Source organism: Heptranchias perlo, chromosome 24 (genome assembly GCF_035084215.1).
Source record: "Heptranchias perlo isolate sHepPer1 chromosome 24, sHepPer1.hap1, whole genome shotgun sequence".
In the NCBI taxonomy this organism is placed as follows: domain Eukaryota; kingdom Metazoa; phylum Chordata; class Chondrichthyes; order Hexanchiformes; family Hexanchidae; genus Heptranchias; species Heptranchias perlo.
Window position 1 is genome coordinate 18667542 of NC_090348.1, and position 27909 is coordinate 18695450.

Below are 27909 nucleotides of genomic sequence, written 5' to 3' on the forward strand. Positions count from 1 at the left end.
GAGGGACGGCCATGTTAGAATGCATCCTAATGGATGGATAAATGGCCCTGACACCAGACTGACTCAGAGTTGTGTGGCTGGTACATCTGGTATTCGACATAACAACAAGGTTTTCTACTTTTCCGGAATTAATTCAGATGCCACCAAAAATCTTCTGTCGAGAACTACAGGAAAAACCCAAATATCACCTCGCAATGATCCTCAGGGGAGGAATCCACGTGTTCCAGCAGTTGGATGTGTCATGTGAACCAACTTATGAAGGCCACTACATGATTGAAGTGGAATGTAGTTGAATGACTAATGTAGCACACACCTTCAGTGCTACATGAGCTCTGGAGGAAACTGCCCACAGGACAGTGGATGCACAGACAGCTTCAAAAAATGCTGCAAATCTAACAGCGTGCATAGCACGGAAGATGATGCTCTTAAAGAGGGAAACAAGACTTGGCTTGGCCAGGTAGTAGATAAAAATTATTTCAACAATTACTATGTGGACACAGAGCTCAAATCAGATGATGCCAACTTGCATGTTCAGTTCGATGATTTTGAATCTGAATTCTAAATTTTACCACTACTTTTCCGGCTGCTTTTGCATTTATTATTGTAGTTATACTGGTTTAATTTATGCGCTGCACTTCAATCAGTTTAATAAAAGGTTGGCTTCATCATTCCTGAGTCTCTTGTGAATGTTTTTCATTTTAGTATTTGTAAACAATATGCAACTCTCACTTTTGGACAATTTTGGGGGTGGGGGCAAAAATTGTGTGTTGTACTCAAAAGATTTATAACAATTGATTGAGATTTTTTTCTTTTTAAAACATTCAGGTAGTCCTGTTATTCTTGCACATTCAAAGCAATGGCAGATTACCACATAGATGCAATCAAGTTTACAAGTTACAGCTGCAATGGAGGACAGTAGATATAGCAGCAGCAGCAAGTCTCTATCAGGATAGGGTACTGACACTAGGTTTTAAAGCAGTAAGAACAGACCTTTTGAAAATGCCGGGCAAGTGCCAGACCATTGCTCGAAATCTGTTCAGCACCCATAATTTGATTTTAATTGACTACAAAATGAGAGAATGTGCCAGACTTCCCTTTTGATTCAGTGAATGCTGTGATTGGCAAAAACAATTATGCTTTCAGTAGAGTAGAAGCAATTTTAAATTCTGCTTGTGCAGCGTCTGGCAGCTACTATAATGCAGCTGCTATAGCAATCCTGAAACAAGTATATGTTGTGGACATGTACTATTACTTTAGTCGGTATACTACACTGAGAGGAATATGATCAATACCAATTGAGCTGCAATGCCATTTTATTGGCTTTGATTGAAGCTGGAGACTTGGTCACTTTGTGCCGCCATCATATAGTTGTAGGTTGCAATAATCAATCAATAAGAGTCTTTTTCAACAGTTGTGAAATGGAAGGGCCAAACTAAGTTGCTAGCCATTTTATTTACCTTGAAATACAGCTGTTTTTTCACTTCTTGGAGAGATTGTTGACATTGTATAATTTCTTCCTCTAAACTGAAGAGTTCCTTGTTGTCTGTACTGAATATCTGTCCCCTCTCTATTCTCCAGAGAGTTTCTAGTCTCAAATATGATGTCTGCGTAGGTAAACAAAAAGGAAAATCCACTGTCATGGACCTCCTATCTTCCAAACAAAATGAGGAAAATAAATTTTATAAGCACATCTGTATAACTATGATAGAAAATGAGAAGCAGGATGATTATTGGGATGCTCCAGTCCAGCAGCAGCTCAATAGCAGCATTGTGAAAGACTTGAAAATATATTAACTGCCAAGTATCTCTGCTATAGAGAAAGAATAGCAGATACCAGATCCTGATTTTTATTTTAAAGAATCATTCTTTAGACCACTGATTAATTTTCCTACTGTGCTTCCAATAGGTAAAAACAAATGATCAAAGTACTGTAATCAGTGTTATAAAGATGATGATTTAACCAAACTATAGCCAAATTGAATGCATGGTGGGGTCAAAACAAATTCTGTCCTTCAACAGGATGGGATTAAAAAATAGTAGTACGCATCTGTCAAAATTGATTACTGCATCCATTCTTTCTTATAGACCAGAACAGTGCTGAACATGTTTTCGCAGTCATGCAGAGAGATAACATATGGTCAATGACTTGTTAAATACCACTCTTGCATTTGAAAGAAACATGAATTATATTAACTGTTATAAAACGAAAGCAGGGTAAGAGTAAAGAAAGGAAGTTAGAATTCTAAAAAAGATAAAACATGTTGAAACTTAAGTTAAAGTATTAAATATTATCTAGAAGTAATAACCAAAGAGGATAACTCTGACTTGCTATCCCATTTTTGTAGTGCATCGAATATCCTTGAAGTCAGTGCGACAGAAGTATTTTTTCTCCTGCCTGCTCTACGGCAATGCCCATTGTATGGCAAAGTTGTGCAGGACAAAAGTAGGCTACAATAAGCTGAGACTTTGGCCAGGCTATACTGTAGCACTCTGCCCAATTTGTCCAGAAATCAATCTATGCTCGAGGATGCTGACGGTGCGCTCAACCTGGCGGAAGAGTGCACCACAGTGTACCTCTCTTCAGATCTCATTCTTGTATTTTGCATTCGTGTCATCAGCCATGACAAAGGTGCACATTCTCGGTCCTTAAAATAATGCTGGTACCTTGGACTGCTGTAGGATGAAGGAATAATTGGAGCTGCCAAAGTAACGGGCATAATCAGTTTCTACAGTCACAAACCAGCTCCACATTCATGGTGTAGTAGTCCTTCCTGTTCATGAATGGAGTAACATTGAGGCCAGGTGTGTGTATGGCCACTCTGGGGAATTCAAAGGTCCTTTCCTGCAACTGACTGCTTTCCAAAGGGAAACTGACGAATTCACTGCTCCTGGGAAGCAATCCATTATGATGCAAGTGTGCAATAAAGGGTCAGGAGATGTGGCCTGCAGTTGTCTCCTGCAGTTGTATGGAATGAATCTACCACATAAAAGGTGTCTTTGGACGTGTCTGGATATGATAGCCAGCCAGCAGTGCTGCCATAAGGATGAGTCCTAATAAAGTGTCTAAAGTCCAAATTCACTTGTCTGGCATGCCTCCTCTGACCCTCCTCCTCCAAAACTTGCAAATAGAGAGGTATGCCCAGAGCTCCCCTCAAATCAACACAATAGCACCATTAGATGGGCAAATAGGCATAGATGTAGTGGAGTTTTAAGATGGTTGAAGGAAGGTTCCAAAAATTTTCACTACCTTCTTTTATCCAACAAAAGCCAAATAGCAGAGAAACAGTGGCTTGCAAACAGATATACCAAAAGCAACAATGTAACTTTAATAGCAAGATCTCGACTGAAGGTAACAGACCTACCCTGCAACAACAATTTGCATTTATACAGCACATTTAATGTTGAAAAACACCTCAGTACTTTATAGAGGCATAATCAAAAATGAACGTTAAGCCAAAGGGGGAGATATTAGGAGGAGTGACCAATAGCTTTGTCAAAGAGATGGATTTTTAGAAGGTGTTAGGAGGTGGCAAGGTGGAAGAGCTTATATAGGGAATTCAGAGCATAGGGTCCAGGCAGCTCAAGGTACAACTGCCAGTGGTGTGCAAGGGGAGCTGGGGGTGATGCAGAAAAGGCCAGAGTCAGAACAATGGAAAATTCAGGGAGGGTTGTATGGCTGTAGGAGGTTACAGAGATAGTAGGGACAAGGCTCTGGAGGGATTTAAACATGACAATGAGAATTTTAAATTTGACATGTTGGGGGACCAGGAGCCAATGTAAGTCAGCAAGGACAGGGTGACAGGCAAGTAGGAATTGGTGCGAGATAGGAAATGGGCTGTATGTTTTAGATGACCTGAAGTTTACAGAGGGTGGAGGATGGGAGGCTGGCCATTGCAAAAGTTGAGTCTGGAGGTGACAAAAGCATGAACGAGGGTTTCAGCAGGTGAGCCGACTTAGGGGTGGAAGCAGACAATTTGTGGAGGTAGAGATAGGCAGTCTTTGTGATGGATAGGCTAAGAGGTGAGAAACTAATCTTAGGGTCAAATAGGACACCAAGGTTGCAAACAATCTGGTTCAGCCTAAGACAATGGCTGGGGAGGGGTGGAAGGAATAGGAATCTGTGGCAGGGGCCAATGACAATGGGGTGAATCGCTGGGCAGAAAACGGGCAGTAGCAGATCAGCCGACCGTTTTACACCCCGCTCGATTTTCGTTTCCGACCTCACAGTTCTGCTGTACATCCCAGGAGCTTATACGACTGAACTCTCATGGAGTATACTGTGCAAACCTTATCATGGACATATGGTCCAAATTAATGAAGAGAATTGCTGACTTTGAAACTTTTGTTTCAGAACAGATACTGTAAATTAAATTAAATGTTGTAATATAGCTACATCTGCTGCTTGTGCTCTTGCTTCAGTTTATCACTTCTTAATAAAATTGATTTTAGTTTTCATCCCGAGTCATGTATTCTGCAAGTGCGGTGTTTACTATAATTCAGAGTTCAGGAGCTTATGGTGATGTCTCATATTATTTCCAGTATCTGCCTCAATGGTAAAGGGTTCATTGCTCACCCTATGCCCTATGGCCAACTATCCCAGTTACTTTGTAGATCAGATCATGCTTAGGTTCATAAAGGGTAAAGACTTAACTATACAAATAGACTTTTGTATTAGGCACGAGTAAAAAGTGCTCAGAAGTAGCCTGGATTGTGACAAGCACCTGTAACAATGCAGCACTTCCTCAGTACTGCACTGGAGTTTCAGCCTAGATCATGGGCTCAAGTCCTGCTGTGGTGCTCAAACTACAACCTTCTGACCAGAGATGAAATTGCCACCAACTAAACCAATTCACAATGATCATATTACAACTTAGTGGTAATTTGTTTTTTCCCTACTGGTTCTTCGCTCTCATTTTGCGGTGTCTGTGCTTGTTGCGATATGGGGTGTCTAAGCTTAATTTCATCATATATATTTGATAGTAATGTATGTAGTACACTCACATCTTCCTCAGATGGCAATGACTAACTTTGTAGAAACTTCATAGGACCTGGTGCCTGCTTTCTTCAACTGTCTAATGACTCAATGAACACTCATATTTTCTTCCCTCAAAAGGTGAAAGCTCTCTAATAATAGGCCTATCTGTGCTTACTTTTGAACTTTTGTTGCACAATTTTAATCATTTCTACTTGGAGCAAATTGCCTCTTGCAGGTGATTATTTTTTCTGCTCATCAAACTCTGCACTAGACTATTTACCATTCCTTATGCAGGTGTGTTCCTACACTCCACGATTGCTAAAAAAGGCTTTCCTACTTATCTTCACACTTGAAGAGATTTTACTGCTTCAACTTCTCAATCGGCCTTTCAAATGATCTGTGGATATGGTGAAGCAACGTGGTTAAAATTTCACTCCGGTAAACTCTGAATTCCTCTGGAGCTAAAGTGTGGACTATTATCTGAAAAATATCAAGTATTCCATGTCTTGCAAATTGACCTGTGAGTTTTCTCGATAACAATCTTTTTTCCAGTGTTGTTCAAGTAACCTACTTCCCAGTAACTTGAATATAATTGGTGATCAGTAGCCATTACTATCAAACACAAACACATCAATTCCAACTTTTGACCACGGGCAATTAAGTCGTTTATGGAGGTATCAGCGTGTCCGTCTCCTGTTTAGTTTCTTGTGTTCAACAAACATCACTAGGTAGAAATGAATTTACAACTCTTAATGTGTTTGTACTACATTCCACTGCGCTCTATTCTTTTCATACAGGCATTAATGGGTTTATTTTAAATGGCATACACACAGTAATGTGGTACGAGCATGTTAAGCATCAACTTCACCAATCCTAATTCTTACTCAATATAGTTTTTCATCTCTGCATTCATCCTCGGTCAATCAAAATATGCTGTATGATGTCCTTTCAAAATATCTTCAGGATAATTGCTCATTCTTCACTAAACAGGATATAATGCTGGATAATGAGCCCATCTCTTAAAATTCAAGAACAGAACTGCAACCTCTTCCTTGCTCTGTTGCAAACCATTCAAGATGAGCTTCTTTAGAATCTGATGGCTTTCATCTCCTGCAGAATGTGAAACAATGTCTTGCAGTTATAGTTTTGGAAAAGTTAAGTCTCGTCATATCAACTGTCCTAACTACTCTTGTAGCTCGTCCTTGGCACTACAGTGTAACTATATTTTCCTTATGGTATCAGCAAGTACTGGTGCTGGCAGCTGCTACTACACAATGATCTTACAACAGTGTCATCCTGGTGGGCTGCTGTTTCACCTTCTGCTTTATAGTGTGAATTATGTTTTGAGTTTCTAAAGCTTCTATGTGTCATTTAGAGAGCTCTGCAGTCATTATAGAATCATGGAATTTTACAGCGAAGGCCATAATTTGGCCCAAAATGCCTGAGCCAGTGCTCTGAGACAGCTATCCACTCAGTCCCATTTACTTGTCCATTTTCCTTTCATTTTCAAATCTTTATCCACTTTCCTTTTAAAATCTATTATAGATTCTGATTCTACAACTGTTTCTGGTTGGACATTTCCTATCAACCCTCTGCATAGAAAAAATTCTCCTCCCTTCGATCTTTTGATGATAACTTTTAATTTTTGCCTTCTAGTTACTGATTCACTGACCAATGGAAATACAATAGTTATTCCACATTTACTTTATCATGACCTCTAATTTTAAACATCTCTATTAGATCCCCTCTTTTTTGTTCTTATGAAAAGAGCCCCAGTTTCTCTAGTCTCTCATCAAAACTAAAGCCTCTTATTCCTGGGATTATCTCACTCAATCTCTTCTGTACCATCACTTAGTGGCCTTGATATTCTTCCCAAAATAAGACACCCAACATTGCACACAATGGGGGTGATTTTAACCCCCAAGAACAGGTAGGAGTGGAAAATGGCTGTTTTTTTTGGGTTTGCAACCGCAACCCGGCTTTATTTCCGAGTTTAACGTGGGCGCATAAAAGTACAGGCTTCGCACTGGGAATGCAAAGTCTGAAAATTTTGCGGTTGCAACTCCCACCCGCCCCCAACCCACTTGTTCTTGGGGGTTAAAATCACCCCCAATATTCTAACTGCAGCCTAATCAATGGTTGTACAGGTTTACCACTGCCTCTTCGCTTTTGTACTCCATGCCCCTATTTATAAAACCAAGGCTCACATTATTTATTTATTTAAAGAACAGCTTTATTATTTGCTGATAAGATCTGTGTCCTTTCTATTTATTTTAAAGTTTTATTATTGTGTATTTATCCTCTCCTTATTCTTCTCCCAAAATGTATCACCTCAGATTCTCTACATTAAATTTTATCTTATATCTGTCTTACCAATCTGCTAACCTCCCTATGTCCGCTGAAACCTCTTACAATCGTTTTTTTCTGTTGGCTGCAAATTTTGATCCTGTGCATCTCATACCTAAGTCCAGATCATTTATATTTATTGACATAAGCAATGTTCCCAATTTTGATCTCTTGGGGGAAGGGGGGCACCACTATTTACATCCCTCCAATCTAAAAATACATCTATTGATCATTACTCTATTTTATGTCCTTTAACCAACTTCCTATGCATGCTGCCTCATTCCCTTTAAAACCATGGGTGCTAAATTGGGCCGTGTAGCACCCAATTTTTCAGCGCTACACGGCCTCTCTGACATACAGGATGGCGTCTTGGATGCGCATGCAAGTTTCCTGTGTGACGTGCGCTGGACGCCATCTTGGTATCGGAGTTAGCCCAGGCACAGATAACGAACGCTGGAATCATGTAAAGTAGGGAGAAAATGGCTTCAATCAGTGTGCAACGTTGATTTAAAGTGACAGACATAATTTTGGGACTTAACGCTCATCTCAACGCACAGTCTTAACCCCGACCATCTGATAGTGTCTTACAGTGCCTGGAGGACCAGCACTATTTAAAGGGACTATGCAGGATTTACAGCTAAGTGGCTGGATGATTTCTTCTGGCTGCAGAGACATTTGTAACTGTTTTTGGATACTTGAATACTAGGATGCGGAGACACAGCCTAACATTTAGAACCATGACGTGCAGGAGTGAAGTTAGGAAACACTTCTACACACAAAGAGTGAGAGAAGTTTGGAACGTTCTTCTGCAGACGGTAGTTGATGCTAGCACAATTGTGAATTTTAAATCTGAGATTGAAAGATTTCTGTGAACCAAGGGTGTTAAGGGATATGGGGCTAAGGTGGGTATATGGAGTTAGGTCACAGAACAAACATGTTCTCATTGAATGGCGGAACAGGCTCGAGGGGCTAAATGCCATTGCCACTTGCTGCCTGCTGTTATGCGCCACCATCTCCTGCAAGAAAGCAGGACGTGTGTCTGGGTGATGAATAGCTGCCAGTGTATGTGACCTGTGAGTTGTGGGTGTGTGGCTTGCAACAGTGGTAATGTGTGCGGGTGAGAGGAAGCATCTGATTGAAACTGTTTGTTGGTATGTGGGTGATAGGGGTGTAGTGCATGGAGCAGTGGATGCGGCTAGTGATGCAGTTGGTAGGAGACACCACTTGACAGTTGAGCTCACTCACCTTGCCCACTCATGTCAAAGCACTGAACTTCTTCCTGCGCTGCATCCATGTTCATGATGCTGTGCGCCTGGCATTGACTTCGTCCCCCGCTGCCTTTTGTATATATGTTTGGAGGGCCTCTTGGGGGCCCCCCCCCCACCCCGCAGATATAGGATGTCCCTCCTTCTGTCCATCTCTTGCACCAAGGTCTCGTGCATCAGCAGAGAACCTTGGTGCATGCACTCTCGCAGGCCTGGTACCAACTCAGATCGGAAGATTGGTGAGGTCTGGCGTGCAGATTGGAGGATGTGGGATTTAGTAGTGCGCAACCTTTATTCCATGTTTTAACATGACTCAGTGTACAAACATAGGGATGGGATCTGCATCTGTATTTTATGCGTACGATGTATGATCTCCGTTCAGACTCCGTGCAGACAGTAGACTGTTATTTTCAGCAAATAACAGGTACCAGCTACCTTTAAGAGATTTCTAAGAAACATCCTCCCTTTAAGTGATTGAGCTCCCCTGGTGGTGGAAAGTGCAAATTGCATTGATTCCATATGCAAGGCCTGGAATGGAACGGTGACTGCAGGTGAGTCCTCGGGTGGGCCGAAACTTGCGTCCTGCCTGCGCAGGGGCCATTGGGCGCAGGGTAATAGCACATCACGCTACCTACGCCCAAAAACAGCTCCTATCCAATTTTTCCCCCCATGTGCCTTAATCTCATCAACAAACCTCTTAAGCAGCACCTTATCAAACACCTTTTAATAACCACATCCATTGCAATTCCTTTCAGTGCAAACCATTATTTCCTCAAAGAACTCTATTAAATGTGTTAGACACAACTTGCCTTTTTATGACAGCTGTACTAAATTAACATTAGTCTTCTATTCTGTATTATGGCCTCTAGAAGCTTACACACAAGGTGTTCGGCTCTCTGGACTATAGTTTCCTGCTTTATAAATTTTCTCCCTTTTTGATCAGAGGTGTTACATTGGCAACCCTTCAGACCTCAGAGACTAACAATTCCCATCCAAGGATGTCTGAAAGACTAGACACAGTCCAATTTGCCAAGGATTATGTCACTCATTAAATGACTTGTATAGCTGTGTGGGTATGCTCTTGTTGTCTGCACTGTGTACTTCTGTAAATCATTTGAAAAGACTACAAAACCATTCTGTTACAAACTTAAGGTTTGCACTAGATATGCTCTTGTGTTCAGTATCAGTGAACTGGATACTGTAATCTTGCTTGTGCCCCCAAGAGTGTTTCTGCTATCTTCTGGAAGGTGGACCGAAATGCTCGTGAGTGAGGCCAAATGTAAACCAAGAAACTGGATTATCTTACATATGTGAACAAACAGAATATAGATTTCAAAGAAATTCATTCAAATTCCTATTCATTTCATAATATCAAAAATAATAAATTATGTAAACTTAGCCAGATAGAGGCCCATCTTCATTTTCACAAGTCAATATTCAGTGAACTAACTGGCTCTAATGTAAGGAAGAGATCTCTCTCCCTCTGTAACTGTTCATACACCAAGCTTCTACTGACTGTGCTGGTTTTCCCATAGCTTGCATTTCAGAGACTGGCCAGTTGAACTGCCAATCAAACCTGGTACTGCCCTCATGGATGAAAGATTCCTGTCAGCTATGTTCTGCTATGTTCATATGATTAAGGCCATTCCAATATTATACATGTGAACACCACTGGACTGTATTAACAAATTCTATTGTCTCAAACTGGTTATGGTATGCAAAAAATACAATTCTGCCAGCCACTTTGTCTGGTCCTGGCTACTGACTTCAATACAACTTCCCAGAAAGCTTGTTTGCTGTGTGGATTTAACCCCTGTGCATTAAATTGAACTTATTAGCAATATCTTGATATAAATTAACCCAAAATTCCTCCTAGGTCAATTAGGGAAATGTCAAAACTTGATACACACTACAGTATGTTCTAATATGTTTTTTGCATGTATTAAAAATTGCGTACTCATGAATAATTGGAATACAAATACAAAATAAAAACGGCTACTTATAGTCCACATATACATATTTAATTTCACTTATGCACACATTTGCCAAAGTGAATATAACTGGGAAAGAACAATGAAACAACTTCCATGCATTTAAAATTATTTGTCCAAATGAAACAGCAAAAGTGTTGTAAGTGAGAGAATTTTCTTTTCCTGAATCAGCTGTTAGACATTCTAACTTCTAATTCTAACTTTGTTTAACTACTTATTGCGGACAGGTAACTTGACAATTACATCTGTGCGCATGATAACTATTCTGCGACAATGTATGGAATAAGTATGTCCAAAGTTAATCCAATGTTGTTTCTGAGCAGTCCTTTGAAAGCTCCCATGAAGATGTTTTTCTTCTAAAATGACTTATCAGTTAACTGAAAGACACACCAGTCCTGCCTCCAAGATTTTGAGCCAAAACAATGTTGATATGTCCTTCAGATGTAAAGACAGAGCATGGCTTCTCACAGCATGACTCAAGACCTTTTTGAGCTGATCGGAGAAGCCAAGCATTGCATATTCAGCATGGCAACAAATCATCAAGTTGTCTATCTGGTTCACAAAATAAATTTATCGTCAGGAGACAGAGCATTCTCTTCAATTACTTTGGCATCTCCCACTTTGTTATCTCCCATATGTCACATTGGTAGATCCTACTGTCAGAAACTTGAAAGATATCAATAATATGCATTTCCCACTGTCTTGAGCAAGCAAGCTGGATACAGCAGTTCCTACAATATGTGCCACAATTCTTCATTCAGTACATCCACAGAGCTTTGTGAATACCACCTACATTATTTCTGTAAAGTGGTAATCAAGTAAATTCTGAGGCTCAGTATATTTCCATCGAACTTTATTTTGTAATTGCCATTAAAAATTGGAGAATAGATTTCAGCAGATAATGCAGCTATTATGTATTTGTATATGTATATGCTTATTAGGCAAAACAAGCAATTGCCTTGGAACTTATTATTCCAAACATTAAGATCAGCTCCATAACATTTGATGTTGCTTTTATCTCATCCCACACATACAGAAAATCTTGCAACTGTAAGTGTCTATTATAGTGTTCTAAATAAGACTAATATTTCCGACAGCATAACAAACTAACAACTGACCAAAAAAAAACTGTAAAACATGTATCACAGAATTAAGATTCTTGATGCAATCTCCAAGCTTCAGTGACAGGAGTGCGCCAGGTAACAGGTAACATCTTCCAGAAATGCTAAACTCCTATAATTCTCTCGAGTACAATCTTTGTGCCATAATTCTCCCCATGTAATTGAGGCTGAATAGGTACTTTTCCCAATGGATAAACTCATGACTGACATCCAACCCCCCAGCTGTCCACTGTCATTGGAATGAGTTATGAGGACGTTTAAATTGAACTATTCGTGAATGAATATGCCGGAAGAGAAACTGCTCGTATGTTTCAATGTTGTATTTAAAACAGTTTTACAACGCTATTACAATTACTCGTGTACTTTTGTAAAAACTCTCACCAGCACTATTGGTCCCTTTAGAAATGAAAAAGGAATGCCATTAAGTTTCAGAAATAACAGATAAACACCATTATACTGTAACAGAAGCAAGATAATCTTAAGATATAATTGGCTTTAATTGTAACAGAACAAATGAACTTTTAGGGATAATCTATCCAACATACAGACTTTCAACCTTTTATATACATCCATCCATCCTGAATTTAAAATATGTTCAAATTGCTCACAGTACCTTTTATGGTTCACCCCCAAAGGAAATTCCTATTTCCTTATCAGTACAAATTGAGTATTTCTGATTTTGGTGTGAAAAAAAAATAAACAAAGAACATGGGTCCAAATGGAGTCACTGGATGTGACAGACGATAAGATTTATCACACAGTCACTTAGAATTGAGCGGTAGGCGTTTTTAAAAAATGTAACATTTTCTTCCTGCAATGATCTAGTTGATCGTTGTTATGGTACAAATTTCCCATAGTATCTCTGGTATCTAATTCTCCAAATGCCCAGGGAAGCTTCCACAAACTACTAGTTTTGAACCATCATCGGATTTTGATGAAGCTATGGTCTAAAAATATACAGATGCAATGCTACCTCCCAGTAATCTACTGGAGATTAAATTCAGATAAACGTGTAAAGATTGCTCAGTTGTAAATTTTGAGTGATGATCTAATAAATAATATTGATAGAGTGCATATCACACACAGGCACGGATAAAAGAAGCAGATGGGACTGATTGCAGTAAAATAATCTCATTCCTGGGATCATTGGCAACAAACTGTTTGAGCTTTGCTCTTGCGATTTACAAGATGAGATTATTTTTTTGTAACCATACCTAGATATCCATTATATGCTGGATCAACACAGAAAAAATGAAAATTTTTATCTTTTTGTTTCAAACTAAATTTTTCAATTTCAAACCTACATTACAACAGTAACAACACTTCAAAAGTACTTCATTGGTTTTAAAGCGCTTTGGGATGTCCTGAGGTCATGAAAGGAACTGCATAAATGCAAGTCTCTTTCTTTTACATGAATAAAACCCTACAGAGTAAATACAGAATTATTCGGGAAGTCCAAATACTTTACATTTGAAAGATTGAAATAAAATTATTTTATCTACCAAACTTTACCTTGTGGAGACTAGTGTTTAGGAATGTTACAAATTGTCAGAAAAGACTATTTGTTCAACAGTTCATTAAAGATTGCCAAACTATGGTAATTGAAGTATTCTCACGTAATTACATTTTCCCTTTTCTTTAAACAGTAGTGCTAAATAATTTAGATATCTTATGTAAGGACTTTCTGTAACAATTCTGTAACATTTTAAACAATACCAAAATGTTTAACGAGCTTGACATTACAACAGCACCAATTTTAATAGAAGCACTAAATTAACCAATATGAGGTCTCAAAGTCAAAATCAACTACGATAACTTCCTTTTGATTTGTTGATAAATAGTTATACAATTAACTCAAAGCTATTTAAGAGAGAGTTTTCACAACTTAATATGGAACAACTGATCATTTTTGAGTGGGATAGAGTCAAAATGACAAAGTACAATAGATCAGTAAACCAATACTGCATAATAAAAATGACTGCAGAGCCAAGTTATATATGATATTGAAATATATCTCAACATGAGCAGGCACAAGCAAATAACTACACTATTCACTTTAGAGAGAATGAAGTTTGAACTGATAAAATGGGTCAGGAGTTTTACTGCCAAATTGGCATTTTGTTAATGTCCACATTTTAAGGTTTCCTACCTTGTGGGTGACAGTTTGGAGTGCAGAAACCGCTTCCTGGAAGGCAGAAGATGAAATGAATAAATTTAAAGCTATAAACAATGAGTACTTTTGAAGAAAGTCAGTTCTTAAACTTTTAATGAGCTCGTCGAGTGGAAACTTTCCTTATGTGTGTGAATAACCTACAAGACATCGTATTTGCTATTAGCTTTATCTTGGAAAGCTGAGTTCAATTCAAAACTGTAGGAAAAACATTTGAAACTTTATTTTAAGCAGACTAAAATTGCCTCCATTTGTTTTATTCTTTCTCTCTGTATCCGTCATGTCAAACTAAGAATATCTAGTAAATTGCACTCTCCGTACTTGACTTCTGGAACCGAACAAACATCAGTTATTACTGCCTGCCAATAGTGTAAAGTTAAATAGTCACAGCACAATGGGTTAGCACAATGCCCTTTCACCTCTGGAATTTGCACCTCCCTAGGTCTGAATTCATCCCAGACTGACAGGATGATAGTTTCCCAATTATGCCTCTACTTATCTGTCACCGCTACTGAAACCCGAATCCATGCCTTTGTCAGCTTGAGGACCGTCTTCACCAATGCAATCCTTTTTGCACAGCGAGTTATAATCTGGAATGCACTGCCTGAAAGGGTGGTGGAAGCTGATTCAACAGCAACTTTCAAAATGGAATTGGATAAATACTTGAAGGGGGAAAAATTTGCAGGGCTATACGGAAAGAGCAGGAGTGTGGGACGAATGGATAGCTCTTCCAAAGAGCCAGCACAGGCACGATGGGCTGAATGGCCTCCTACTGGGCTGTATCATTCTACAATTCTTACCATCCTCTCCGCTTCTACCCTTCATAAACTCCAGCTAATCCAGAACTCCACTGCTCCCGCACAAAGTCCACACACCTTTCACCCCTTCCTGGCCAGGTTCCAATGGATCCCTGTGCACTAGCGAATTGACTTGAAAACTCTTCTCCTCATCTAAGTTGTTTAATGGTTCAATCCACCCTATCTAAGCATTATCCCCCCGCAATACTTTTCCTGGCTGCACCTCCATCTGACCCCAGATTACTACTTGTTCTCCACTCCACCAATGGAAGCTGCTCATTCAGCAATCATCCCTGTCCTCCCTCCCAAAACCACTTTGTTGGCTCACCTCACTGCTCTCTGCACATTTACAGCGTTTTACTACAAGATGATTCAGATTAGAATCCACTAGACATACATCTGAACTCCATTTGGGCAGAAAACGACAAACAGACTGCGTAACACATTTACAGGAATCTGAATCTAGTTACGCACTCAGAACTGGAAAAAATGATCGTATAACTGTAGATGTGCTATAAAATACAGAAAGCAAGCGGTCATGAATGAGTACTAATTGTAGCTGCAGAACCAACCCCACTTGTTCAGCTTTAAAGGTGGATGCGTTACTTTAATTGTACAAGATATACGCTACTATGCTTGAAATGCAAAATGCCATGCGATGTCATTGAGTGCATCATGTGGTAGAAATCACAATGAAAAGTGTACTAAATATTTAAAACTCACATTGCAAGTGTCCCTACTACAACAGACAAAGCATCTTCTGCAGTGGAAACTTTCCACAGTAGCCAATATAGTGTACTTGAGCAGAGTTTTCAGAGCAGGCTATTCCAGGAATTTGGAGTACAGCAGCTTAAATTCCCCAGCTCCTTTAAAACAGCAGTGGAAAATATGGGATAAACTAAGTACTGGTAGAATCCAAAATATAAACTGAAAATGCTGAAAATACGCAGCTTAGTCAACATCTGTAAAAAGATAAAACAAGTTAACGCATTTTCTCCTTATGGGTGCTGACTAACGTGCTGTGTATTTGCAGTATTTTCTATTTTTAATCCCTATTTCCAACATTTGGAGGGCAATTTTAACTTTTGGCAACAGTGTATAACGGGTACTATCAGCTCAGCCACCCATTATACACCTCTCCCAACTTTCTTTTCTATTGTGGAACAGGAATTTTATGTTGAAACAAACTATATGTGGATCTTTGCACCGAGGCAAACAATACAGCTGTGTGAAAATATCAAAGCCGCAAGTCAGAACTTCTCCAGGTTGCAAAGTAATGGATTTACATAATGATTTGCATGAAACACAGTACTATTTAGCTTGAATTGTATTATGTCATTTATTAATAAATCATCGATGTGGACTTCCACTGTTAAGACAACTCAGCTCAGCTGGAATCAGGCACTAGGCTGAAATGAAAAAGTGCCAAACAGCTCTATTCAAGCGTATATTATAAATGGGTGGCAGCAATTGGATAATTCCACTGCACTTCTCTGCTCACTCATTTGATGATCTATTATAATATACAATTATAAAAACAAAGGTTTTTACAAAATAAAATTGGCCAAATTTCTTTGCCACATTTAAATTCAAATCAAGTGCTTTTAAATCTCACTTAGAGTATTTGACTTATAGTACAGATATTAAATAGTAATAATTGGTTGCCATACATGCAGTGGAAATACTTGAATGGCTTAATAAATTTGAATGCAAACTCAGCATGACATATCTAATGGATAGCACCCAAGGAAAGGGAAATGTTAAACTGCAGTTTCTTCTTTGAGGAAAGTCTAAATTGAAATTCTTCCAATTTATGACTCAATTCATAGGCCAATAACATGTTGCATTCAATATGAGCAAATATACCCATCAAACAGAAGGCAAAAGCAAAAGGAACATTCAAGGAGACAATGGCCAATGCCTACAAGTAGGCCTTCTGATTTTCACTTTTTGGTGAAATCAGCTGCTAGCAAATTGGTGTCTAAAACAGAATGCTCATAATCAGGACACTTCGGATTTAATCAGCAAAACAGTTTTGGAAGAATTTTTTTTAAATACTTTAAATAATAAATGTTTACAAATGTCTTCACAAAGTAGAATACTACAAGAACTGGACACACACCATTTCCTGCATCAACACCTCCTCTCCCATGGAACTTCATTTAGTTACATGTGCATTACACTGGTAACTGAAGGTGGGCTCCACGTTCATGGTATCATTGATGCTCCTTGCACCAAACAGGAACATTGTGCGTCACACTAGAACTGCAGTATACCAATAGTGACATTTCCAGATTTAACTAATTTTGGAATTCATTCTTTGGGGATAATTATCAGGTTTAACCCTAAAATTAGAAGGCTTACCTTTAATGTACATTTTACATTTTGGAGCTAAATAACTAGATGTTGATAATTGTTGCTGATTAAGTCAAGATTCAATCTGAAAACAGCTTTTAGCAACCCTCCAGGGATCTGCATCAAGGGAAAAGCATTCAAGCAGCACCAACTACATGTACTACATCATATGGCAATCTCACCAAATGAAATTCTATGGTGCACAAAAGGCAGAAGTGCTGTTTACCACATACTGAAATGTTACAACTCTAATGTAATACATTCATGTAAATTAATCTCCAACACAGAATATAATGCACGATATAGCCACGGTCATTTATAGTTTCCATGAATAAATGGATGGAATCATGAAATTCAAACAGCAAAACACCAGTTTAAAAAAAACAAAATCCCATGTAATAACATTTGACATATTCAATCGCTATAAACAAATGGCCCTGAACATGGCCTTTTTATTGGTCAAGGTAGCAAAATAAAACAGGTAAAGTTATTCTAAATTTTAGTAGGTCTGTTTGATTTTAGATTGAAAACTCCACAATTTGACCATTGATAATTAAATGGCACATCTTTTCTCTGCAAAACAGTTGCAAATTTTACATGTACACTTATTTTTATTTAAGAAAACAACTGTCCTATATCCCAGGGAATGGGGGAAGATTGCTAAAGAGGGTCTTTTTGAGGTTAAAGTGGCTCCAACATGACATGCCTGGCAATGAAAGTTCAGAACTAAGTCTCTTCTATGGCAGACTCAGTAATCCAATATATAAATTAGATAGCCTGCAGGACACATTTGATGATTGACTAGCCAGTCTGGCTCATTAATGGAACCTGGAGGGGTCGATCTGTCACTAGGACTGGGATTCTTTCAACTCAGCTCTAGATAACATTTGAAGCCAATGCCCCAGGGGTAGGGTGGTCCTAGCTCAAAAAGCAGTGAAGTGCTTAACAGTGCTCTGTACTGTTAAGCTGCAAACTTTTAGTTGTTTAAACTTCAGAAGTATCCCTGCTCAAACTGGAGGGTCCCTAAGCCTAGTCTCTGCCAACCTATACTGAAGCTCCCTGGGCTTGGGTAAATGGGGTGTGTCCCGACATGGAGAGTGCGCACACTCTGTATCCGGCAAGCAGAAATTGTGCATGTATAGATTTCCCAGAATTGGAAGATCAATTTCTACCATCAGGGAAGCTGCTGATGGAAGAAGCCTATTAGCTACTTCAAAACCAACTTCGTTTAGAATATATGTGTAACACTGCCATCAAAACTTCCATTCGCCATGAAAATTCATTAAAATTATATCACATAGTGAGATGAACAAGGCAGAATGCCTTAGCAATGTTGCAATCAATTTATTCATAGGGCATGTTATAATTGAATTGGCATTAACTGAAATCAATAAACAGCTCAGTTTTCATGATCTTTAACAGTTTAAAGAGGTTTCCGTATTAAAGGTCACTTTGCATGGCTGTACAAAATGCGCTTAATTATAACTTCTTCCCCCTAATATTTGTTGCAATGGCAGAATACTAGTTGTCATGTCAAAAATATTCTTATTCATTCTGGCTGATGTATTAAAACACAGTAAATTCAGTGATATTTACATTTTTTTACATTGGAGCACCCAAGCCTCCTGTCCTGGACCATTTGGAGAGTAGCAGCCGCCAAGGTGCAAGGATTGTATTAGGCGGTGGGAAGGGGGAAAAGAGATGGATAGATATGGACAGGATTATCCTGGATTCGTCTTTGATTTTCAGAATGATCCCAGGAACCTTGCAGACCCACCAGTCCATGCAGATCCTGGCATAAGCTGCAACTCCATGTTTCTTAACATGCTCCCCCCACCCAATGAGGCACTCAACAGTCCGCCGAAGAGCAAAATGAAGTGAGGGGCCAAGAATACCTCCTCCTGCCTCATTTCTGTTCCACGGCTGGGCCTGCACCTACTGCAGGTGCAACCACACTGACATCAGACTGGGGATGTCAGGAAATCCTAGCTTGGCACAGTGAGGATGGAAAGTGGGTTTAATGTTGCGGGGGGGGGGGGGTGGGGGGGGTTATCACCTTTTTCCTCTTTGCTGCATCTGTGATCTAAGTATTCGCCACGCACATAAATGAGGAAAGTCCACCCTATTAACCGTACTGCATCAATTAAGGCAAATACAGTGAAACATAGCATATGTCTATATAATCAAATGATTTTGGGAAAGACGGGAGATATGTTTCTGCCCTTTAACCTGCCCTCTGGATTCCCTAATGTAATGTAAAATAGGAACATATGGACAGGCTATTTAGCCCCTCGAGCCTGTTCTGCCATTCATTTAGATCATGGCTGATCTGTATCTCAACTCCATTCACCAGCCTTTGCTCCATTTTCTTTAATACTCTTATCTAACAAAAAAATGTACTTAATCATCCACTTGGCTATCCTCCATTTGGTCACTTATTTACTTTGGGTTTTTACACCACAGGAAACAAACTATCAGAACCTACAAATTGTTTTCTATAAACATAAACACCTGGGTTCTGCAAGCATCTAAGGAATGAAATGGACATTCCAATTTTGACAGGGCAGTGGACAAAACAATGGGACAGTAATCCCATGTAGGAATTCTGGATGAATCTCAAGGACTACTCAGAATGCCAAAAAAAGTCATATTTATCCATAATGAGAGGCTGCAGCTCACTGCCTTTACAGGCCCAAAGTAAGGCTGCCAATAAAGCAGCTTCTCCACGAACGAAACTTGATATTACAAATTTGCATATGGTCAAATTGGAGAAAGCATTAGTTTATGTAATACCAGTTTGGGATCAATGAGAGCCTGTCTGATCATAATTCTCAGATGGCCCTCATCAATGGTGATCCTCTAACAAACTGGAAAACAAAGCATGGAAGACCAAAATGGCTGCAAAATGTACTCGAATAGAACTAGGTTGTAAACCAACTGAAAACAAATGAGAAACATTGTGAGTAATAAGATTAATAGACTCTATGAAACACCACAAAATAAAATTCTGACCTTCTGTATTACATGTCTTGATTGTGGGTGTTCTGCACTAATTGATTAAGAAGGTGTTGGGAGGCCCCATTGCAGGAGCTGATTACTTTCAATATCCAGGCCATTGGGTGGAATGTCTCGAGATTCAAATGAAGACCCATTTGAGAGCTCTCTCTCCTGAAGGGTAACAGAACAGCATCTGCTCGCAGGACGAAAACAAATCAAGACTTCTTCAGCCCACACAGGGTCATCAGGATGACTTGCCGACTGCCTACACAAACCTTTTGAATTGCCAGCAGAATCAGGGGAAACAGAAGAAAAACATACAGAAGCTTGTGTGTTCAGGAGAAGGAGAAACACCCTAGCCTCCAAGTTGGCCAATATCCTGGAACAAAATTTTTCCAGAGAGAGATGAATAAATCTATCTCCATGGACTCTTCAAACTGGGGTATCCAATGGATTATCCCCAGATAAATTTTGCACGTGGAGTTGGGTGATGAGACAACTGAGGGCATCAGCTGTCTAGCTATCTACTCCTTTAAGATGCTAATTTGAGCATCACTCCCTTGCTTGGACACCAGTGAACTAGACAGGCTGCATCTTGTTGAGATTCATTTGGCTTGTACGCTGTCTCCAAGTAGGAGAGCTCTCTCATCCTACTAAAAAAAACCAGTATCAAACTCCCTAACATTAGCAAAGCCTCACCCATATACTGCAGTGAAATTACTGTGCTGCATATTTAATCCAGAATGAATTAGCAGGAGACAGTAATTCTAGCTATGTCCTAAACCTCACCCTTAAGTCATCCTAATATGAAGAATGTTTTATTAACCCACTAAAGTTTGAAGACTCCCTTGCAGTTTCAGGGTTTACTGCAAGTGCTTTTGTTGTCAAGTTCAAATGATTTTCTTTCTGGGAAGTGTCCTATAAGACACCTCAAAACATTCATTATTACTATTTGCTATGGACGCAGTTGACACACAGCAATCCCTTTCAGGACATTTCTCTCGTGACCACCAGGTCAGGTCACAAGCTGAAGTCCAGTCAATGTTTACAGGATGGAACAGGGGAGCCAACTGAGATAACATATGGCTGAGTAAATCCAGCTAGAAAGTTCTTGTAAACAGGCCAGCATTGGCCACTATCAGACCCAGTCTATGTAGTTAAGCATGCCTGGAATAACATGCTGGATGATAGTCCTCTAACTGGTCAGGCTTTCTTCCCAACACTTTTGCTTTACATTCACATCTGAGAAGGTAGTTTCTGTAAGCAAATGAAAGCTGCACCCTTATACGTGAGATGAGAGAGATATCATTCTTAGGATTAACAATTATTACCCGATTACAGTATACAGTGCATCAGAGATCACATGAAAAGCAGTAAATAATAAGCCATCAGATCACTGCTCAGACTAAAACCAATAGTTGGATTTATTTACAGATTGAATAATAAAAAGAAACAGAAAGACACAGCAAGTAAACTGAAACTACGATACAAAAAACACAGAATGACTTCACAAAGGATCAAAATTCCCTTTTTTAGAACATACATCTTGCAATTTGATAAGTGATAGTGATTTCTTAGACCTTCACGATGCAATGTTGCACATGGGCGATGCAATTCCCAGTAAACCCAGAAAGTTCAATTCTCCAGTTAAGATGCGAGAGCATTCTTCAGACTTACCAAAAGCCTCTAAAGTATGATCTTTTAATTAACAGCACAATCGTAAGAAAGAAAGAACTTGCATTGTTATGGTGCCTTTCATATCCTCAAGATGTCCGAAAGTGTTTCACAGCCAATGAATTACTTTTGTAGTGTAGTCACTGTAGCTTTGTAGGCAAATGTGGAAGCCAATTTGCACAGCGGATATTGCTTATCGAACCGAAGAGCAAGTGACGGTAGTCAGCAGTCAAATGATTAAAACTTTACAATGTCTACATTCTATAGCTAATTGCACTTACAACTGACACCAAGCAGAATTTCAATTAACAAAGTGCATTTTTTTGCTAGTTAAATTGGGGTTTGCTCTGGCAAAGAAAAATGTAACTTTTCCCACTGCAATATATAGAGAGGCAGTTATTGCTAAAAGCACCAGAGGCATGTATGGTATTTTATTTTAAAATTGGTAAGCACATATAATTTTATCAACCTAAATAAAATTGTGTTGAGTGGTGTCGCTAGAGTTTTACTTGCTTCTTTCCAGGGTTTTTTTTTCAAAAAACAAGCAGCACTTTGGAATTGTTTCCTGTTGTTCAGGTTATTGGTGACCTGCTGCCATACCAGACTATTAAAAGGAAACACAAAATGAGAAAAGGGGGGAAGAGAAAAAGAATGGCCTATTTAATCACCCATCGCCTGTAATTTTGAGCAGCACAAGTCTCATAGGAATCTCTATGGTTTGCATTAAAAAGTCAATGTAGCACCAGTATATAAATTGAATTCATGCCAGCACCAAGTCTGAATTTAATACACCATTCTATTCTGGCTCTGTCAAAATGCAACACACTTGAGAGCCAAAAAGAAAAAACACCATGAATGCTGGAAATCTGAAATAAAAAAAAAACTGCATTGAGTGGACCCTTCTTCAGAACTGTTCGAGATAAAAGATTCCACCTAATTCGTTCACTTCCATTTCTGTTTCAAATGTCGACTGAACTGAAGTGTAGTTACAGCATTTTCTGTTTTCATTTATGAGCTCTGTACTTAGCCATTTCCCTGAAGAAACCCGGGTTAAGCATTTATTTTACAAAACTGCAAGCAAGGGTTACTTTAGCACAATTCTAAATAATTCATATTCAGAACTTGACTTGAATACCTGTTCCAACATGAACCACTTTTCCGTGCACTCATTATTTTAAAAATGACGCTGTGCACGCACGTGGCCATACAATCATCAATGTTGCTTCCACCAACTGGTAAATAATCAAGAAATACTTGATTATTTTCTTTGATTGGTCAGGGTTCAAATTGAAATGGAAAAGAGCTGGGCTTCTTATTTGTGACTATGGATGTTTGCTCCTGTGGCAAGTTCTAGCTCTTACCCTGACTATCCATAGGAGACACTAAAAACAGGCACTTTTTCACAAGTGCCTGTTCAAAGATGTATCAATACATGAGAATCTTGCTCACCTCTAAGTATCTGGTCGAGAGGTAACTGCACAGATCCAAAATAGTTAGTTTTCTCCACAACAGCTCAAAGGAGTTAAAAGTAGATTTTTTTTTAAAGAAGTATAAAGACTCTCAATGTGATAGCATCTGCAAATTACACCATACTTTTATCTGCATGACATACTGAAAGGGGAAGAAAAGTCTTTTATTCTGCAGACCATTCAGTGACATCACCAATGGGGAGGAGTCCAATGCATCCCTGAGTAAAACTACTGATTGAAATGGAGGCCACAACTTCATACAAGCTCAGAAAAATGCACCACCTGCTGGGTAGACAGTAGGCAAAGCTCCACTGAAATAAAAGTGACTTTAAAAAAAGTTAAGGCATATTTTTATTAAAATATTTTTATATAAATATGCCTTTTCAACAGACAATGGAACAGAAATTACTCACGTCTGTGTCAGAAAAAGAACAAATTTATCTTCAAACGTTTGGCACCAAGTCTCATTCTATGAAATATATACTATGAATTTAACTAGCATTTGTTCAAAATTTGGTGGTAACCCACACGTTTTTTCCACTTTATAAATATTTTACTCCACTATATCAAAAGTTCTTTTAAAAATAGAGCTCATCCTCTCCAAGCACTGTAATAAAAATTTTAATAGGTTTAATTTCCTGACAATTATCAATAATATGTGATTAGCAGAAATGGATCAGCATAAGAGTCCAGGTCAAACTTTAGAAACAGGATAAAACTCAATGGCTGTAAAATGAAATATTTTTCTGTGCTGTCGCTGTTCTTTCTTCCATGAAAATAGAGCATTTTAAAACTCCAAATGATGTGCTAACTAAAACACCTATTCACAAAGCTTTTGCAGATCAGTAAAAATGCACTGTTCAATAACTTTTCCATAATTGTTCCACAAATACTGTTTGCAGATTTTCAATTCACAAGTTGCAGTATTGGAAAAGTGGCCCCTGGATGCACAAATGGCATTGACAATTAATTTAGCATTTATTTGCAACAACAAAGTCATTGTGCTCTCTCAATGATCATACAGATCAGGAAGGTTCAATTCCATTGCTGTGCTGTGCAAGCAATTAGGAAGACAAATGGTATGTTGCCCTTTATTGCAAGGGGGTTGGAGTACAAGAGTAAGGAAGTCTTGCTGCAATTGTACAGGGCTTTGGTGAGACCACACCTGGAGTACTGTGTACAGTTTTGGTCTCCATACCAAAGGAAGGATACTTGCCTTAGAGACAGTGCAACAACGGTTCACTAGATTGTTTCCTGGGATGAGAGAGTTGTCCTGTGAGGAAAGATTGAGTAGAATAGGCCTTTACTTTCTGGAGTTTAGAAGAATAATAAGAGGTGCTCTCATTGAAACATATAAGATTCTGAGAGGGCTTGACAGGGTAGATGCTGAGAAGCTGTTTCCCCTGGCTAGAGAGTCTAGAACTAGGGGGCATAGTCTCAGGATAAGGGGTCGGCCATTTAGGACCGAGATAAAGGAGAAATTTCTTCACTCAGAGGGTTGTGAATCTTTGGAATTCTCTACCCCAGAGGGCTGTGGATGCTAAGTCATTGAATATATTCAAGACTGAGATCGATAGATTTTTGGACTCTAAGGGAATCAAGGGATATGGGAATTGCGCAGGGACGTGGAGTTGAGGTCGAAGATCAGCCATGATCTTATGGAATGGCGGAGTAGACTCAGGGAGCCGTATAGCCTACTCTTGCTCCTATTTCTTATGTTTTTACGAGTTAGTTGATCTGTCAAGCCAGTGTTTTAATTGGTCTGAATCCCTCTACGTTAAGGGTGGGGGGAGGGGAGAGGTTCAAGCAGGATTCTGGTTCCTGATCACTATCCAGCAATCCAGAAGTGCACATGTATGAACATTGGGTGAGAAAAGATTTAGGTTTAACTCTGATGTCACCAGGAGCCAAACAGCTTGCTGGCACTTACTATCTAGCCTCACAACATGCAACAGCAGCATTAGCATGACCAGCATTTGTATAGCAAGGAATCATTCAAGTCAATTTTAGTGTGTTGGTGTAAAGTCAGTTGCAAATGGCCAAGAACTGGCGCAAATCTCACGAGAATGGTAATGTTAATAGCAGTCAATTTTTTGGGGGGTCTGTAATTTGCATAATTATTGATAACTTCAGGTGCAGATTGGACAGATGCAGGAAGCACACAGGTGATGGGAGCTTTCTCTGACTCAGGAATAAGATGACCACATGCAGCACTGCAGAGTAGCAACAACATTTTCATGTACATGCTCAGCTCATGAACTTTGATAGGATACCCCAGAACCTGTCAACCTATGTTATAATACCACAATGTTTGAGGGATACAGATCTGCTGCTGAAATTGGTTTCATTGATCTTTGCCAAGCCTATGTTGTCTGTCAGTTGTATGCCTAGCTTCTCAGAATAAATGTTACTGTAGTACAAATGGAATCAATATGGTGGAATTAAGGACCAAACTGTAGGCAATATGAATATAGGTTATAGCTTCTACTGAAATTAAACTGACTTCTTAATTTTGTTTACCAATCCTCTACAGTTTAATGACTGGTTAAGGAGCTAAATTACAATTTATAACAAATGCTGGAGCTTATCTAAATTTAATGCTATGCAATTACACTTGTACAAAATAACATAGTCCTCTTTCAATCAGATCCCCACAGAGTTCATGTACATCATGCAGCGCAGTAGCGACCATATAGGTACTGAACATTTGATTCAGTAATTAGCCTTGAAAAGTAGGTTAGCTGCATACCTTTTAAATGGCTAGTAGTCTAGTGGTTATATTACTAAGATCCCATCCAGATGATCATAGCATGAGACCATGGACATAATACTACTTCTTCCTGTTTCACCCTCAATTTAAATGACAACATAAATTTATATAGCACCATTAAGGTAACAAATGTCCCAAAGCACTTTGCAGGATATCAGAACACACCAAGCCGGAAGTGGGAAAGAAGTTACAGGAGATGACTGAGTGAAACAAGAGATAGATTTTGAAGAGGCCTTTGAGGATGAGGAAATGGGTAGCAAGCTGAAGGGGTTTAGGAAGAGAGTTCCAGAGTGCACTCTTTGCTAATGATGATGGAGTGGCAGGAGGGAAGAGACAAACACAGTAGACCCGCATTTGAAGACTAGGGCTTGTGTGCTGGGTTGTAGAGCTGGAGAAGATTGCAGAGGTCGCATAGGGAAAGGCTAAGGAGGATTTAAAAATGAGGATAAGGATTTTAAAGATAAGGAGCCAATGGCAATCAATGAGAACAAAAGTGATAAACTGTAGAGGATTGGTAAACAAAATTAAGAAGTCAGTTTAATTTCAGTAGAAGCTATGACCTATATTCATATTGCCTACAGTTTGGTCCTTAATTCCACCATATTGATTCCATTTGTATTACAGTAACATTTATTCTGAGAAGCTAGGCATACAACTGACAGACAACATAGGCTTGGCAAAGATCAATGAAACCAATTTCAGCAGCAGATCTGTATCCTAAATGTGGAATGGGGGTCCAGAAACTTCCATCTAGACCTGATGGATTCCTTGACTCAGAGTTACCTGAAATACTCCATACATAGCTTGTACCATGTTATTAAAATCTAAAAGTTGGAAGAATGTGCAAGTTTCATTCTGAAGAGCTCCATTGTAGCAGCAGTAGATTTGTATTCAAGTATTATGAACTTGGGCTGCCAAACACTTAGAATATTTAAATTAAAACTACATTTTCTCCCATTACCTCAAGGGGCAGGATTTTTGAATTTCAGCACATACTATTGATTATAGCACAGACTGTTTCCAGCAGTCAGTATGATGGATTGGGGGGAAAAAAATGTTTAATTAGGACAATTGAGAGCGAACAATCAGAAAGTGACCTCATAAATCAAACTTGATACAATAGGAAAACATAAGAATTTTGCTTCAATATTATTCCTCATTGTTCCATGAAATTTATTCACTTCTCAAACTCCCCGCAATAACAACACAGTGCCTATGACACCATTCTGTAATGATTAAAAAGGAGAATTCAAATTCACTCCACTCAAGCAAACTAGGTTAATTCTCTTTACTTCAGTTCAGCACGAGCTGATTCACTCTGGGTGCTTTTATATAGACACAGGTGTGTCGCATCAACAGGAATAGTTAATTACAAGTTCAGCATCATTACATCGACACCTGCTCACTCCTACCTCAATAAATCTCATGTCCAGTCTGTGTCTGCAGCATTGCACTTTTCAAAACATATCACACCACAACGGTGTCATGCATCAGTAATGCAAAAATCATGATTCATAAACGGCCAATCAAATATCTGACTGATTAAATGTAATTGAATCAAAATGTCAGTTCCATTCACTCTGCAAGTAATACAAAAGTTATCAATAAGGAACAGAGCCACCATTAATGAACCAGAAAGAACCACAGAACTGATCAATCACTCCAGAAAAAAAATTGGCTCCAATTTTTTTTGCCAATCAATCCTTGTATTTTATCGGAGAAATCCTTCCATTTATTTATAACCTGTGACATTTAGGAGGCTGTCATTTTTGTGTCTGGCAAAATCTCACTCTTGGCTAAACTTCACACTCCTCTACTGCAATAAAGAAAGTTGAAGTTTGTGCAGCCCAACTTCATTTATTTCTGAAATCTCCACTGCCCTAAAAAAAGTCTGCCTGCACTGTAGTAAAGGTGTTGAAAAAAGTTCGAGAGAACATGGCAGAGGCTGTGACCACAGTTTTCAATTCTCCTTAGATATG

General features: G+C 39.0%; 1 protein-coding gene across 11 annotated transcripts in view; it reads right to left on the minus strand.

Annotated features, from left to right (window-relative positions):
* Window positions 1-27909, minus strand: part of anks1b (ankyrin repeat and sterile alpha motif domain containing 1B) — a 738433-nt gene that overhangs the window by 606866 nt on the left and 103658 nt on the right. For 6 of the 11 annotated variants that reach the window (XM_068004841.1, XM_068004848.1, XM_068004844.1 and 3 more), the window contains exon 2: window positions 13848-13883. The exons of the other annotated variants lie outside the window; for them this stretch is intronic. In XM_068004841.1, coding sequence (XP_067860942.1) covers window positions 13848-13883 — 36 coding nt within the window. The remainder of the gene's footprint in view (window positions 1-13847; window positions 13884-27909) is intronic. 11 annotated transcript variants of the gene reach the window in all.